Here is an 18,211-nt window from a genome sequence, read left to right as displayed (position 1 = left end):
GAGATTATATATGTCTAGCCCATAGTACCCAAATGTGAACTAGATGAATGAGAGTTTTGAACTTTTAAGATTAAAACTCACCATGAAGCTTAATTCACAAGTTACAATCATGAAATTAGGCTATAAATTAGTTAATATATGAGCAGAGAAGAAAGCAATTCTTGATTAACTGAATGTATTTATCACAAAGTAGTTCCTTCTGGATTTTTTTAATGCTTAAAATTTAATTTGAAATCATAAACTTATCTGCTTGCATGCCATAATCTGCCTACTATTTAAAACGGAAACCACATTAAATATGCAAAAATGTGTTAATATTTTAACACCCAAATTACTACCCACAATTCTTTCCCCGCTGCATGCTCTGCTATTTGGAAGTTTCAGAGGGGACACATCTACTGCACAGACTATCTTTCATGGCTGTCCTCAGTGTTGCTTCGGTAGTGAGACTTAAATATCTCACCATTATCACTGCCCCTTGGATAAAGGTGCATAGAGAGGAGCGAGTCTCAGTGATGTGTTTTTATTTATGGTGCCCATGATCCTTAAAATGCAGGCATGTAAACAATGACTATTAATCAGCAGCAACCTTTGCTACCTATCTGTGTTTTTGAAATGACAAAGAATTTCTGTACTTGGAAAAGACAAGGGAAGTGTTTATCTTGGAACTAACACTTCCGTCACCTTACCGCCATTCACAGATCTGTTTAGATATTGGTTTTATACTTAAAGAGGAAGAGTTGTACCTAATCAAGCAATATTCAGTATCATTTCAGTTTTCTGTGCACATCTTCCTCATCAAGCTAAGTGCAGCCTACAGGGTTTCAGGAGGTCAACCAAGTATGACCATCTTAGGTTAAAAGATCTATAAATGCAAGGTCTTACATGTGCTAAATGTAAGGTATGCTCCCTGGGCAAGCTTCAAGCCTTGTTTCAAGAAATTCAGCATAATAGTCAGGGCTTAAATGCAACCTATGGTATGTTTCACTTTAAGAAAAATGGTTTCATATTAACAAAAATCAAAACATGAAGGTGAAAAGCCAAGGAGTAAGCATCTCTATCAAAATCAAGGACTTGCGAATAAAATTTCCCACTCAAATTATGTAAGTTCCAAGTACTGCTATTATATTTTAAAAGACTTAAGCCACACCAACTTATACATTAGCATTGCAAGGGCCATGGTTCTTGTTTAAAACAAGACACTTAACTGAAAGAAGCCAAAAGACAGTAGGTCACTAGAGCCATGGCCTTTCTGTGGATCTAATGCCTCTTGTCCTTTATTCAATTTTGTAAGCTCCTGTTTTCAAGTTGGGGGGAGTTTTTCTTCCTTTCAGTAAATACTTATTAGGCACCTGCTATAGGGAAGACACAGAATTAAGCAAGAGAACAAACAGGGGTAACTTAGATCTGAACTCTGTCCACTGTTGTGGCATTTAAAAACCTTACACTGAATTAAAATTAATTTTGTAGAAACATCAAATTTTAAAAAAGGAAAATAAAACACGGATCTGGCATTAGACACACCTAAGGTTGACTCAAATCTGCAGTTCTCCAACTTTGCGCTGTGGCAACTGGGGTGCCATATTGAATTCACCACAGGATATGTTAAATTTTCAAGGAGAACACAGTGAAATGTGACATCTGTTGAACACTGCATTAACCAGGAGCTCAAGTTACATTTCTTCTGGTGACATCATATCTTTGTGGAGCTGCGTTTGGAAAGCTGCTCTGACAAAAATAACTGTGAAAATCGATGTGAAATCAGAATGATGGTCGTGGCGTTCAATCTGATCCTAAGGTTTAAGGATTTGAGCAGTACCAAAAGGCACACATACCATTAGGAAGTAACTATGATATTTAAGAATGAAATAAAAATATTTTTTCTTTCAATTTGTGTGTATTATCTTCTCAAATGGCTAATAAATTGTAAGGACATAAATATATATTAAATGGTTTGGACATAACTACTTAATAAATGAGACTATTAGGTACTTTTTGGCATAGCGGTGCTGTAAAAACAGAATTACTGAGACACTAAGAATGCCGTGAGCTGACAATGGGAATCTATGATCCAAGAAACATTCTCAGTCTCTCTTTCCTCATCTGTAAAATGAAAATAAAAAATAGCACTTTTTTGATTAAGGGCACTGACATGAAAAAAAGAAATAGAAAAAAATCCCACTTACTTGGAGAGTTACTATGAGAATTTAAAAACATAATATGAAAGTACCTAACACACAGTAGGTACCACAAGTTTTTCTGACAACCATAACCAGAAATATCTGCATTAGAATCTCAGCTCTAACAGTTACCAGCTATGAGACTGGCCAAATTAATATCTTCCTCATGAAGTGGCTGTACTAAGGGAACTGGTGTATACATAACAGGGACCGACCAGCTGAGTTTCTTGCTGCTGAGAATTCTTGGTTCCACAGGAAATCTCCACCTTTTGCTGTAAGACACTACTAAGAGTTTCCAATTTAACCAAAGTAAGTTTTTAAAAACCAGACTGATAACTTCATCATTTTTAAATTAAAATATAAGTTCTGACTGAGAAATTGGCATGAAGGAAGACTCTAATCAGGAAACCAAAATGATGAGGCCCGATAACTCCCCAACGCTGAGCTCTGCAGTGCTTCAGAACCTAAAAGCAGTGCCAGCTGGGAAGCAGCTTGGCAAGAGGAGGTGGCTTCAAAGATGCCAAGGCCCAATGCTCACAGGCTCTCCCATGTGGTTCCCATGTGGTTTGGGCAACACCATTTCCTCTCTCTCTGGGATTTCTTTATCTGTAAATTGAGGATAGCTGCACCCTCTTGGCAGGGCTGTTTGTGAGGATTAGAAATAATGTATGTGGCCAGGCGCAGTGGCTCACACCTGCACTCCCAGCACTTTGGGAAGCTGAGGCGGGAGGATCACTTGAGCCCAGGAGTTCAAGACCAGCCTGAGCAACATAGTGAGACCTCATCTCTACAAAAAACTGCAAACATTAGCCGGGTGTGGTGGTGTGCACCTGAAGTCCCAGCTACTTGGGAGGCTGAGGTTGGAAAATCACTTGAGCCTGGGAGGTTAAGGCTGCAGTGAGTAGTGATGGCACCAACACTCCAGCCTGGCTAACAGCATGAGACCCTGCCTCAAAAAAAAAAAAAAAAAAGAAAAAAAAAGAAAGAAAGAAAGAAAAAGAAGAAAAAGACAGGAAAGAAAGAAGAAGGTTCTAGAAAAATACTTTAGCATGTAGTGAGCAGTCAATACATGAAACTCATATCAGATGATGAAAACTTAGTGATGATGATGATGATGATGTTTTAATCTGGTAGAAAAGAAATAGAAGAAATTAGGCCAGGTGGGAAGAAAGGAAAGTAATCTTTCATGTCTAGCCAAAGACAAAACTTACAAAGCATATTTTATTTCTGTTTAAATCTCAGCCAGAGATTGCACAATACCAAACTGCCAAATTTCAAAGATATTTATTCAAAATCAGGAGAAAGGAGATTTTACTTAGCAGGTATAGTCTCTTGGATTTTGCAAAGTTAATCAGCGGGACTTGGAACTTGCAGGGCTCTCTTCTATCCAGGAGCCTGGCTCTCTTAAATCTTTCAGCTGTCAGAGTAATTATAGAGTCATGCATAGGTTTGTACTCAGCATGTACTAGCCTTGAATAAAATTACACTTCACCTTTTTGGGAGCTGCTGCTTTTCTGGAAAGTACAAAACAATTATGCTACCACTCACAGCCAGAAGCTGCAGGTTATATCTGTAGCTCACCTCTGCTACCTGGAACACATGGGGCAGGTTCAGACATATCTACAGCTCTGTACAATTGTCAAAGCAGATTGTACCCTACAAAATCCCAACCTCTGGTCATAGAGGCTAAGAACTTTAGCATCAACCAGTTGTACATGTAATATAACTTAACTGAACGCTGCAACTGTTTCTGAAGCATTGATTTAACTGGGTAACAAGAGGAAATCTTATACTTGGTTTTGCTGTTATTTTCAATAGTATGTAATATCTTAATAAGCTTGTATTCCCCATTAAAAACATTAATTGTGATGCAGCATCTCTCACACTACTGTTATCTACTTACCTGTTAATCCATTTAATGCAATCATCTGCAGTGGTTTTTATCCTCATAAGAATAAATTAGCGGGGGGTTGATTTGTTGGATGAAGAGATCCATGAATATCTCTATATACTGCTAGGCTACCAGTACAAAAAGGAGAAATCCAACACTAGAATGCTGTCACCAGTGTGCCACTCACTTAAGAATCACTCAAGGATTACTGAATAAATATGAGATGACCAGTCAAATCGTAAGGTTTTATCAAGCAATCTAGACATAATTACTCTAGAACCTTGGTTCTCAGACTTCAGCTTACATCAGAATCATCTTGAGGGCTTATTAAAACTCAGACTGGGCCGGGCGCAGTGGCTCACACCTGTAATCCCAGCACTTTGGGAGGCCAAGGCGGGCGGATCACAAGGTCAGGAGATCGACACCATCCTGGCTAATACGGTGAAACCCCATCTCTACTAAAAATACAAAAAATTAGCCGGATGTGGTGGCGGGCGCCTGTAGTCCCAGCTACTCAGGAGGTTGAGGCAGGAGAATGGCGTGAACCCGGGAGACGGAGCTTGCAGTGAGCCAAGATCGCCACTGCACTCCAGCCTGGGCGACAGAGCGAGACTCCGTCTCAAAAACAACAAAAACAACAACAACAGCAACAAACACAGACTACCAGGCTCCACTCCAACTTTGCAGACTCAGTGGGTCTGGGTGGACCCAAGAATTTGCCTAACAAGGCACTAGGTGATGCTGATGCTCCTGGCTGGGAACCACAGTTTGAGAACAGCTGGGAGGAGGTACAGATATGACAGAGACATGCTCCTTGTAATTATAAAATTTAGAGATATTTGGAGAAAGAAAATCAGCACACATAAGAATATTCAAGTTGGCCAGGTGATGGAGTCATCTCCACTTTACAGATGGAGAGAAGATGCTCCATGAGGGCGAGCGTCACACAGTTACGGGTAGATGCTAGAACCCAGATAGGCCAACTCTTGCAAGAGAACCCATTGGAAAAAGATGAAGGGGTTGATTTTTTATAAAAGAAAGTGGGCAGTATAGGCCGGGGGCAAAGTACTATGGAAAGGGGGCATGAAGAAAATTCTGGAGGCTTGGGTCTTAATCCTAGCTCTATCTCTAAATAGCTACAGGGTTTTGGGCAAGGCACTTAATATCGATAGGTCTCAATTTTAAATTTTTTATCTACAACAGAACTTACAGATTTCCTTTCAGTTCTAAAAGTGATGGAGGCTATACAGAAGATTAGGGATTTAAGCTGTTTCACAAAGGGTGTGTAAAATTTAGAAATACGAATGGAAGAGAGGAGCCAGTCATTCCTGGTAGAGTTGGGAGTATGAACAAAGCCAGACACAGAGGTCAAGATAATTTTGACCTTTGCAGAGCAGGAGATAGGTTTAAAAAAAAAAAAGGTATCTAAAAGGTAACAAAGGCCAATGTTTCAAAACTGGAAAATGAAAAGGTCAAACTGGGCCAGGGTAAGAGGCAGAGAAGGTGGGATCCGATGTAGAAGGCACAGCATCACTCCAGGTAAGTTTCTGAATGGGTAATAGCATAGTGAAAATGGAGTTCTTAAATTAGTCTCCAGAGTAAAATGGTTAACAAGAAGGTCCACATTTCCAGAGACAAGTGGATCTTAGTGAGAGTTGTACATTAGAATCACATGTGTTTGAAACCTTTCTAAAATATACCAAAGACAGAGACTGAGACAGTAGGTCTAGGGTACAGTGTGGCAATCTGTATTTGTTCAGTTCCATTGGTGATCTTAATACAAACCCCCAGCTGAAACCCACTGCTATAACATCTTTACAATTTAAAAGCATTATCATATTTGATTTCGCAATAACCCTGTGAGATTGGAAGGGCAGGGAGTATGATCCCCATTTTTCAAAGGAGAAAACAGGCCAGAAAAGTTAAGAGGCCGTTACCCACAATTACACAGCTAATAAGGGAAAGTCAGGATCTGGGTCCAGTACTCACTAAGAGTCACCACGATGTTGAAGAGAATGAAGATTATAACATTCCCCAGATTATGAGAAATAAGAGCAAGGCATTGCTGCGAAGGACATGCCCTCTTGCTGGCCTCACCCTTAAGCAGGACTTTATTTCATTAACTCATTAATGAAAGAATTAATTAAGCCTGGGCAGCACAGTTTTCTTCTAAAAGCACTTGCTTACCAGTAAAAAACCCAAATAGCATTTTGATGTTTAAATATCACTAAAAGCCTGAAAACTGTTTCAGAGACAGCAACATGGCTATTTATGCCCCGAGGATTACATCAATGCAGTGCCTATGTGGCAAGAGTCAATAGCTTGCTAAACTATCAAATGGGCCCCTTCATCATGATCATAAGGGTAACGGCATCCAAGCCAAACACTCAAAAGTCAATTTCCCTTCCTATGTTACCAATTAAAAAATAAAAGACTCTGGCAGAAGACATTCTAGTTTAATGAAGATCCCTGAATCAGTATTAAGTCTCAAGTAACTTGGAAAAATCTGTCCCGACATAATAGAGACAAAAAAACTATTGAATTATTTTGTATATTTCAAGGTTGCGTCCCTAACGTGTGGCTACTCCCCCAACAACTCAGGTCCCTGACATCTATGCCATCCCCTTAAAACTCGGTGCTCTACTTTCCTCTCCTCCACTCGTTGTTCCCAAAATGTCTCAAGGCTTTAGAGAATAAAAATGTGTTGAATACTGAGGAAAGAAGAAACTGAGTTTAGAGAGATGTAAAGGAAATTAAATGAGAAACAAGTCTAGTTCTAAAACCAAAGGATATTTAGACTCAAGAGAGGAGGTCAAAAGGAAGTTGCAAATGACAATGCCTGAATTAACTACTTGCTGGATGCAAGACTGAAAGGCAAGAGGGATGGGGTTTGGAGGGAGTTAGAGTTTACTGACCTCTGCTAGGCAAATGTGCTCATACTGATGGTAGCAGCTGGGCTAGCTGAGCATCCTTGGGCCAATATGTTACGTAAATCAAGGTTACAGATTTAATGGGAACAAATGGCTGAATAAGTAGGATTGGAGAAGACTAGAGTGTCAGAAACGGAGAAAACCATGCAGCATATGATATCTTAGGCAGAACCTTCTCCTTTAGCCCTGCCAAGACAGTGGAGGACAAATCTGACCTGATACACCCCAGACTTTCTGGATGCTTGTGACATTCTGAAGCAGAGCAAGGCCATTACTTAGAGCATTACTTTAGTTACAAACAAGTGCCTCCTTCTCACCAAAAAGTTAGGATCCTTGCCTGCCCGAGGGCCATTTCGATAGCATATAAGCAGTTCCAAACTGCCTCCCATCACACCTTTGGTTCAAACTGTTCTGAGAGGAGCTCTTGCCTCTTCTTTTTCTCATTTACTCTATTAGACAATACTAACTGTTAAAAAGACAATCACAAGGACTATGCTAAGAGAATGAACAATTCAATAGAAATATGGACAAAGAATATAAATATGAAGCTAAAAGACATGAATACAAATGGCTAATCAACAAGAAGCCAACATACTTCACTTGATGTTAAAATTACAAATTAAAATAATACCAGTTTTCACTAGAAACTAGTGAATTAACTAGATTAACTAGAAGCAGACGGAAACAGATAACTCTAAATCAGTGGGGCAGCTGATTTATCAGTGCAATATGATAAATCAGTGGGAATAATTTTGCAATACTACAAAAAATGTTAAGGTGCATAGCCTTTGGCCTATCAATTCTACTTCTATGAATTTATCGTACAGATAAACTGAGACAAATGTATATTTTAAAAAGTCTTTATACAGCAGTCCCTCCCTTATCTGTGGGGGATAGGATCCAAGGCCCCCAGTGGATGCCTGAAACTACAGATAAATTCTGTATTTACTATGTTTTTTTCCTATATATGTACCTATAATAAAGTTTAATTTATAGGCCAGGCACGGTGTTTCACGCCTGTAATCCCAGCACTCTGGGAGACCGAGGCGGGTGGATCACTTGAGATCAAGAGTTCGAGACTAGCCTGGCCAACATGGTGAAACCCCGTCTCTACTAAAAATACAAAAATTAGCCAGGCGTGGTGGCGCACACCTGTAATCCCAGCTACTCGGGAAGCTGAGGCAGGAGAATCACCTTAACCCGGGAGGCGGAGGTTGCAGTGAGCCAAGATCATGCCACTGTACTCCATCCTGGGCAACAGAGTGAGTGAGACTCAGTTTCAAAAGAAAAAACAAAGAAACAAAAAAAAGTTTATAAATTAGGCACAGTAAGAAATTAACAACAATAATAAAATAGAACTATTATAACAATATACTGTAATAAAAGTTTTGTGAATGTGGTCTCTCTCTCAAAATACCTTTTAGTACTATATTTACCTGTTTTCAGACCGTGGTTAACTGTGAGTAACTAAAACGCAGAAAGCAAAACCACAGATAAGAAGGGACTACTGTATTCACAGCCACACTGTTTATAACAGTACAAACTTACCAGTGGGAATGATGAGATTAATTTTGGTACATCAGCATAGTGGAATACTAACTAGGCAATAATTAGTTCAGTGAGAAAATCAACTTGCATAAGAAAATATTATATAATTCTGTTTGTGAAACACACACTCTCTCATATACACAGAAAATTTCTGAGAGAATGGATATAATATTGTTAACAGTGACTGCCTCTGGGAAGTGGAACTACAAGGGATCAGCAGAGGGGATCTTTTCAGTTTTATACCTTTTGTATCACATGAATTTGTATTTATAACGTTTGTATTTTCAGAGGTACTAAAGACTATTTTTAAAGACTCTTGTTTTAAAACGAACAAAAATGGAGAAGAAAGAAGCAAGAGGTACCAGAAGCTTCCCAAACTAGATCATATGGCCCAGCATAACAGTCTATGCCAATAATCCAGCATCAATCAAGCCCAGAGCAAAGACAGGTGTGAGCTGCAGTTCCCCACAGCCAAACTCACCTTCAGCCTCTTCAACAGCCACTGTAGAAGACCCTGCTGGGCACCCTCTGTACACATCTCAGGCCGGAACTCAGCCATGTTTTCCACAATAGCTGAAGGGAGACAGACATCAGTCATTTGGGAGGACAACTTTGTTTCCATCTGCAACAAGCTTGCTTCCCATGACAGGCATGTTATTCCTCTCCCCACTTCCCTGCACTACTCCCAGCCAGATGCTGGGTTGTCATTTTCAGATTAACCAGGGAGTTGCTGTGGTTTTCTTCTTCCAGTTATGCTACAGGTAAAACTCATAACTGAAAATGATGGAACTCACAAAAGAGCTAAGTGATAGATTTTCCATGCTAATAGGGAACAATACTAGAGCAGAACACACAAAAGGGTGGGTATCTGCCTAAGAAGTCCCACCCAGTCCCTAATGAGTCCCAGAAACACATAACCAAAGATATAGGGAGCTAAGCAAAAGCCTTAGGGAAAAATCAGGGTCTGGTGAACTCAAGAGTCGCTTCCTTTCCTGATTCATCCATTTGCAGTTCTATTTCCCTGCATCGGGTGGAAGCAAGAATATTGCAAAGCAGGCAAGCATGGTCTTTTTAATTGAACAAAATAACATGCACAGAGGGGAAAGGCCATGCTGGCAGAGGTAACTCCCAGGTACTAGGAAGCAAATATAATTGGTCCTGCTATCTCCTACAACAGCCAAAGTGTTGCTTAATAGAAAAATTAAAAATTAGGAGGAAAAAAAAGTTATTGCATGACTATGATACGAAAAAGGAGATCTCTTTTTTTTTAATCACCTAGAGTCCTTAATATCAAATGGTTTCATTTCTTTCAGCCCCCCTTCCAATCCGTATCCTGGAATATGTTACTAGCATGAAACAGATACACTTCTGTGTTCCCTAAACACAATACCCAGAACACACTGGGTGTGAATTTTGAAGGAGAAAGGGCTGAAGAAATCACCACACCTCCTGTCTTCTTTCTCACTCCTTTGCCCACATCAGCCTCCCCAGTGGCAAGTTAAAGGATGACCAGGCAGGGGAAGCACGAAGCTGTGGGAGCAGAGGACCAAGGAAACCCTGAGAGATGAAGAGCACTACGACACCCTGAATTACTTTCTGCCATTTCCTACAAAAATCAACTCATTCGTTTTAATCTTCCATGACTTTATCCTATTCTTCTTCTTATATTTTAGATGGCTTCCTATTGTTCACTCGAACAAAATCCAAGCTTCCTGCCATGGTTTACAAGGTCTTCCATTATCTGGACAAACTTACTCCTCCAGTTCCATCTCCCACCTCTGACTGTCACAGGCCATTTCTAGTCTTTCCTCAAATCCCAGCCCCATTCATGACTTTGCAAATGATACTCCCCTCATGAAGGCCCTTCTCCCACTCCTCCACCTGTCAAAATGCACCTGTCTTCATATTCAGCCACAGTCATGCACAGGAGCTAGCTGCTCCTATCCAGCAATTTGGAGGCTCTTCCTCTTCATTCCCACAGTGCTTTTCACTAACTCCTATGATACCGTCTGTCACCCAGCATTGTCTTTCCTTTCTTTTCAAGACTCACCTATCTGTCTGCCCTGTCAGGAGCAGAACCATGCCTACTTCACCATAATCTACCCTAGTACCTAGCACAGTGCCTGACAAACATCAGGCACTCAATAAGCGAGAGAGAGGGAAGACTCTCCTGAGCTGTTAGTAGCTGACCGAGCTGCAAATAGATCTCTGTAGACTGGCAGGCTGGTACTTTTTATTAACAGTTAGCAGTCAGTTAACAGACTTTTGATACCGCAAAATCCAGCACTCTGCTAACAAGTGGCAATGCCAAATTCTGGCTCTAGACTACAGCCAACCCAAATTACAGAGGGTTGTGTTCCTCCTCTTCCCCACAGGTGCCCATGTTTCCCCTTCTTTATGATAATCCTCATGGAACAGAGTCCAGAACTACAATAGAAATCTGTGGTACACAAGCTAAAAAAAAAAAAATCTAATCTCATCAAATTTTCTGCTTCCACTGGGCCTTGTTCATTTCTCAAGCTCTGTTTACAGATATGTCATCTCTGGTTTTATAAGACAGTGACCAGTAATAAAGAGAGCTACCCCCAAAACACAATTTTAAATAGGATATTGGTTCAACAACTTTACAAAAGGAAAGACTGGGGAGATTCAAGGAGGAGAAGGAAGAGGAGAAATACTACAGAGGAATCCACTTAAATGAAAATCTGATGTAGGGACAGCCAAGTAGTAGCAATATTTCACAACACAGTTTACGTGGTAGTCTACACCTAAGAAGAGAAAGAAAAACTCTTTTTCAAATAAAATGTCCTACAAAGGTACAGAATGGTCCAAAAGTTTGCAGTTCCATTAAAGAAAAGTGATAAGAAAAAATGACTTAAAAGGATTTAAAATGTTTAAATATACACATTCCAAAGGAAACAAAATTAACCAGCATAGGTTTCATCCTAACTTTTGGAGGCAAAGGCCTGCTAACCAGAGCCACTGGTTTTTTGTTTAGGAAGGTTACCTACTTAGTGGATTTCTGCTTTCATTACCTACAAGCCAAACCAAAGCTGCAGTTATATGAAATTTACACAAAGGTCTTCATTTCTGAGAAGGCAGTTTGGGAGCAGAAGGAAGGAAAACACTCCTGCTATTGACTCTATTATGAAGAAGGAAGGGAAATGAGCACAGAGTCCCAAAACAAACACAAAGCAACTCAGGCAATGGCAAGCACCCTTCCTCTCACCCAGAGTGTTGTGGACGCCATCTGCCTCCTCTTTCACAGACTCATCCAGGCGCTCCAGATTCTGTACCAGCAGTGCTACCACCTGCCCATCCACCTGCAAGAATAGCGAAACAAAAGGAGAGAGGGATGTCACAAAATGGTCCCCAAAATGTTCCCGTTCCCATACTTACTTCTCCACTATTTGAATGAACAAAGTAAGTAAATAAGCAGCAATCTATGGTTCACAAGGTGCTCTCCCATCCCATTATCTCTTTTAAGTCTTAAAGTGACCCTGAGGTAAGTAAAAGGCAGGCATCATTATCTCTAACTTCAGATGAGTCAACTGGAGCTCAAGGAGACAAAGTAAAATTCAAGGTTAAAAGGTTGGTGAGTGACAGTGTTAGCACTTGAACACAGACCATCTGAAACCAAGCCTAGTGCTCGTTCTCCTTCTCTGTGGTACTACCTTACGAGAATGCCATCTTAAGTCAGGTCAACGGTTCATTCAAGCCAAAACACGTCTTTAGGCCAATGCACCAAAAGATGTTTCACTAGAATGTGCACCAGCCACATTCTATGTTGACCTCAAAACATTCCTGTTTCCTTGCTAAGCTTTTATGAAACTACTACTTATGAAGAATTTATAGTTCCCTCTTAAAAGGAATAATCAACACAATAAAATATCTTCTATTTGTATGACATTGAATGCACAGAAAGCTACTGTATTTCTCTTAATGGAGTCACACATGTTGAAACAGATAGGAAACTTTCAGTAGCCACATCATACAGCTGATGTTCAAGACATTAGTGACTCAGCCAAGACTACACAGCTATGGAGCAGTGGAGGCAAAGGCAAAAACCAGGCTTCCTTCTCCTTAGGTGAAATAATGCTTTTACTACTTCATGCTACCTCCTGTGCACAATCTGTGTCCTAAGGAGACTGCCCTTAGGTAGCCCTGAGGCACACCAAGGAAGATAACTAAGGAAACACCTAGTTTTCTATCATCAAGAAGGGATGATCCATCTGGTAATGGATTCTTAGGCACAGCCAATAAGTAAAGCCACATCTGAAGACATGGTCTGCTGCATATTTGCATTATCCTCCCTCTCAGTGTTTCGGTTTCCTCACTTATGAAATGGGGATAAGTGCTAAAGAGTAGATGAAAATATGTAAGAGGCCTTACCCTAGGTCTAGTTCATGGCAGCTGCTCAAAGAATCAAGCAGAAGGTTTGGATCTAGCCCTTTACCCTGTTGATGCCTGATTATTCACAGTTCCTCTCTTCCACTGGCTAAGAAAAAGCCAAGTTCCTGAAAGGCAGGCACCTTGCTTCATTCATCTTTGTATACCCCAAGTCTACTACAATGCCATATACGGCAGATACTCAGTAAATCTTGCTAGATTTAAATAAACTGATGGAACACATAGTTTGTGCACTGTAATTGCTCCATTTATCCTCATGTAATTCTCACATCTTTCACAGGTGAGAAAGTAAAGGCTCTGAGAGGTTAATTAGCCTGACTGAAGTCACAAAGCTGGTGGCAGAAGTGCCCAACTCCAACTCTACTTTTTCCCATAATCCCCCATTAATTCAATGACGGGAGAGAATGGAGGGAGAAAAAAGAAGGAAACGATCTCATCCAACCAATACTTCCAGAGTCCTTGCGTGTAAGGTATTCTATAGACACAATTCAAACCGAGCTTGAGGAGGCAGGCAATGGGAGGTGGCACAGATCTTGAAACATGGACTCTTTACTCTGTCTGGGTGAGGCTTAAGGGAAATACAGGGACAAGCGAAAGGTGAAATTATTGACTAATTTGTGATACCTGAATCACAAATGAATTAGATTTTTCTAGGCTCTCCTTTATGCCCTGGTATGAAAAAGGAGGGGATGCTATTTGAAGAAACTCTGATGCCAGATTTGGGAGCCTGTAAATACAGGAAAGTGCTGTTTTCCCATCTTGTGCCAAGAGCTATACAATCTTGCTCTCAAATCTCACAGCCAGCAAAAGCTTCACTAAAGAAATCCACTACAGTGTTTTCCTTAATTAACTGGACATTTTGAGTACGTGAGAGAAAACAGAAAAACATCTGGGGGGAAAATATGAACCATGTCACAGTATGTTTTTCCCTAAATCACCCTGATTGACTTATAATCTCCCTGAATCCTAAAGCAGCAGACACCGCCACTCCACTGGGTATCACACTGCTTGCCAGTTCTGCAAACTGCTACACCAATTTCAATTGCTTATTGCCACTTTACCTGCATTATTTTCCCTCCTTTCTTTGATTCTTAGTTATGTTTCCCATCTCTGCTGTCTAGAAGCTAGTGGGGACACTGTCAGTGAGCAATGCATTTAAGTCCTAGAGCTGAATGGTTATGGATAATGGGCCTCTGGCTGGAGGAAAATCTTTTTTCTTGCTACGGAAATCCAACTTCTAACAGGCAGCCTTTTTAAGCTTGCAAACTGTGAAACTTTATGTTTAGTTGGGTTAAATGCAATTTTATCTGATTGCAGGAAGGCCAAAAGCAGTCAAAATACATGTAGCTCAGAAAACCCTTCGAAAAATATTTATATTATGCATAGCTCTGGATATCACTCAGTAAAAGTACATATTAGCATTCTATTCTATTCCCTCTAACCCCTTGGGTCTACCTTCAATTTTCTGGACCTGTGATAAAGTCTGAAACTAAAAACAAATCCTGCTTAGGGATTAAAGCATCAGCCAGGGCAACCCTTGCCTTGGAAATCAGGACTGTCTTGGGTGTGATGTTTTCTGCTAAGTCATTTGTTATTTCTGATTGTTAGCAGGCATCCCAAACAATATTCCGGGAGTTAAAGTTCAAGGGCATGATCACACATCATCTTCCACTTGACCAAAGAGGATGGATATAAGAGAAGAGGAGGAAATAAAAAAGAGACAGATGAGAGGGTTTGAAGGAGGCTTCTTTTTCTATCTGGTACGATCTGCCAATAAGCTTTCTCAAGAGTGAGATTGGGATTTTTCTGCCTACTAGGAGTTTCAGGAATTTCATATTTAAAAAACAGTAATAACAATAAAACCCCACACCCACTGAATCTTGATCAAACAAGTTTTGAGAATAATATGGTAACATGGTCATAATGCAAAACTCAGGCCTGTTGTATCCTAGCTGTAACCTTTTAGCTTCCATTCTTGCCCCTCCAGTCCATTATCCACAGAGCAGCTAGATGCTCTGTTTAAAATCCTGGTCAGGCTATGACACCACTCCCCTGCTTATATCTTCTAATTACTTCCCTTCACCCTGGCAATGCCACCCAACCTCTTCACCAAGGCCCACAGAGCCCAGCGTGGTCTGGCCCTGACTCTGCTTTCTCCCCTCGCCCCAGCTGCATATTAACAAGACTGGCCCCTTCTCTGTTCCTTGAATATGTCAACCTCAGTCTTGCCTTAGGTCTTTTGCCCTTTTCCCATCCTGCTCTTCATCATTCTGAATGGCTGGTTTCTTCCAGAACTCAGGCCTTGCCTGACTATTTAATCCAACCTGACTTCCCAGCTACTCTACATCACATCACTCTACTTTAATTCTCTTAAACAGAGAACCACTCTCTGATAGTTTTCTTGTTTATGTATCTACTGTCTCTCCCTACACTCATACCTTGTGAGCTCCACAAAAGCAGAGGCTTTGTCAGGCTTGCTCACAGCTATATAGCTGGTTCCTACAATCAGGAACACATCAAGCACTCAACAAACATTTAGTGAACAAATGAACAAATGAATTTTGCTTTGGAACAAATACAGATGAAGGTGAGAACATGAATGGAAATGGGAAGGAATAGAATCCAGGAATTTTCGTAGTTAAGTACCCTTACAGCAACATAAACCTGGCCAACCTCAGCCTCACCTGGGCAGCACAAATCCATTGCCAACCAAGTCCAAGGCAAACCGAGATAGGGCTTCAAAGTTTAACATTTCAGTAGAGTTAATTTAGTGCAGGAATGGGTATGGAGGGTAGTCCCCTGGAAGTCCACATCAAAGCCACTTTTTGTGGAACTCTATAAAGCGTTTCTATAAAGCAAATGCTGGCTCCTAGACACTGGCTAGCTACACCACCCAGCCACACTTCCATCTCTGTTGGCTGGGACACCTCCATATGCTCTCATATTAAAGCCCCCTTTCAGAGGCCATCGCCGATGCCTGCATCTCTGCAGCCCTTCCTGATTATTCTATCAGAAGCGAGCGCTCTCTCTTCATGTCCACAGAAGCCTGCCCCTCTCATAGCTGTTTTCAATGTCCTGCCTTGTATTATCATTACTTACTTCTTCCTTTTTTTTTTTTTTAAACTAAAGCTCTATCCTCTCATTTCTTATTTAGGCCCACCCCATCCAAATGTGGTTTTATTGAGTGTTTGTTCAAAATGTTTTTGAAATATTTTTTAAACTGAAAAAAATGTTTGTGAACTCAATATTCACAGACATCTTACTGTGTGGTAGATGACACATACAATTTTAACCTGACATTTGCTAAGTGCTTAATATCTGCCAGGCATAGTACCTTTATAATGATAATGGCCAACATTTATCAGGTGTCTACTCTGTGCCAGACTGTTCTAAAGACTTATTAAATATCTCACTTGTTCATCACTTTGGTACTGTATGACAGGCACTACTGTTATCTCCATTTTACAGAGAAAGAAACAGTATGGAGAGGTTAGTAACTTTCCCAAGGACACAGAATTGGTAAATGACAAAGTCACTGCTCTGACCACTCCCCTTACGGGGATCACACCTCAGGAAGGACAAACTTATAAACAGACATCTATAATCCAATGTGACAAGTGCCAGAATGTACAAAGTGCTAGAACAACACATCCTGCTGAGGTGATGAGTCTGGAAAAAACTCAAAAGGGAAGAGATAAAGGGATGAGAGGTAGTATTCCAGGTAGCCCCAGAGAAGCAAGGCTAGGCAAGTGGAAGGCAAAGCATGAGCGAAGGCATGGGACTACCTAGCACATGGCAAGTTTGGGGACTGGCAAGTAGAAAAATGACTGTAATTTAATCATCATTCTCAAGAAGTCCAAAGTCATCTTTGGAGAGGTAAGCCAGAGAATTGCCATCAAAGCAATATACCCTCTCGCTTACCACTCTTCAGAAAATAGTCCATTTTCCAGGCTACCAGATCAACTTGTTACAAAGCACAAATATTTGCCGTTTGCGTAAGTAACAGCAGTGGATATTAACCAAATTTTAAAACCCCGAAGATCCCTGAGAATGCCAGGACAGCGTTCTTTCCCCACAAATGTGCTATCCTATTGCTTAGGACTTCCAACTGGGAAAAAGACCAAAGCAATAACTGCAAACTGCACACCACAATAAATTCTGCCACATGCCCTCTAGCCTCTGCTCATGCAATTCTAGGCCTCAGATATTGGCCCCAAATTAAAACTACAAAGACAACTCAACCCTTGTAATATGAGAGTACTTATCAAATTTCTTCCTGAATGCAGCCAAAAGTAAAAAAAGTAAATGGAAGACCACCACTGGTTCTGTTCTCTGATATTTACTGATGACTTCTGACTGGTTGCAGACAAGCAAATAATCTACTGGAGTCCAGGAATGTTCAATGCTTGTGATTCCTACCAGCCCCACCAGGATAAACCTGTAAGAGTCAAAATCTTAAACTAATATAATAATAATAAAAATAAAAACTAAACTAAACAAACAGAACATCCTGTATAGCAGTTACCTAGTGGCTCCCCAGACTGAGGTGAACTGTTTCTTTCCAAACAAACAATAAAATCTGCCAAGATGCAGCTTTTGTCAGTGGGCTTGGCAACACGGAAAAAACAAAGGGGGCTTTTGTGTGCATTGCTGTTTCTGGGTACGTTTTACATGCAACAGCCAGGCTAGCTGTTCCTCTCTCGTCTTCCCTATTCAGACAGGCAAAGGAAGGTAATTAAAATCAGCCCAGGGACCAAGCAGGAAGGCTCATTCAGGGCCATGTAATTAACCTCTGGAAGGTAAGACTGCACAAACGACACTGCAGGGACACAGAGTAGGAGCAAGTGCCACAGCCTTTCCTCAGACGCCCCTCAACAAAAGGACATCTGAACATCATCCTTTTCTTTCTGCACAGTGGTTCAAAGGAAAAATAAATGCCCTGAATTCTACAAAAGTAGCAGTTTGCTCTCTAAAGGAGCCTGAAAGAAAAATGGCCATAGAAATTTTCATTATATTCGGTCATAAATGGCCCTGCTGGACACTAGCCTCACTCTCTGTAAGAGCCAGTTCTTCATAACCAGTGGGTTCACAACCCCTTCATTCACACCAAATGCCAGCAGCAAGCACGGCACAAGGGAAATTTCTAGTGTCAAGAACATTATGAGAAAGGGTGACGAGGGGGTGGGCAGTGTAGCAGTGGGGTTTCGGGATCATCTGGGACCCCAGGCCCAGCCATTCTGATTCAGTGGGTT

The 18,211-nt window shown here is 40.8% G+C and overlaps 1 protein-coding gene across 3 annotated transcripts in view; it reads right to left on the bottom strand.

Moving 5' to 3' along the window:
- Window positions 1–18,211, bottom strand: part of CTNNBL1 (catenin beta like 1) — a 176,591-nt gene that overhangs the window by 94,650 nt on the left and 63,730 nt on the right. For all 3 annotated transcript variants that reach the window (XM_004062122.5, XM_055373497.2, XM_063702283.1), the window contains 2 exons: window positions 11,779–11,872; window positions 9,031–9,122 (listed from right to left, as the gene is read on the bottom strand). In XM_004062122.5, the coding sequence (XP_004062170.1) occupies window positions 9,031–9,122; window positions 11,779–11,872 (186 nt within the window). The remainder of the gene's footprint in view (window positions 1–9,030; window positions 9,123–11,778; window positions 11,873–18,211) is intronic.

Source organism: Gorilla gorilla, chromosome 21 (genome assembly GCF_029281585.2).
Source record: "Gorilla gorilla gorilla isolate KB3781 chromosome 21, NHGRI_mGorGor1-v2.1_pri, whole genome shotgun sequence".
NCBI lineage: Eukaryota > Metazoa > Chordata > Mammalia > Primates > Hominidae > Gorilla > Gorilla gorilla.
The sequence above is the reverse complement of the archived record's forward strand: the minus strand, read 5'-3'. Positions and strand labels throughout refer to the sequence as shown.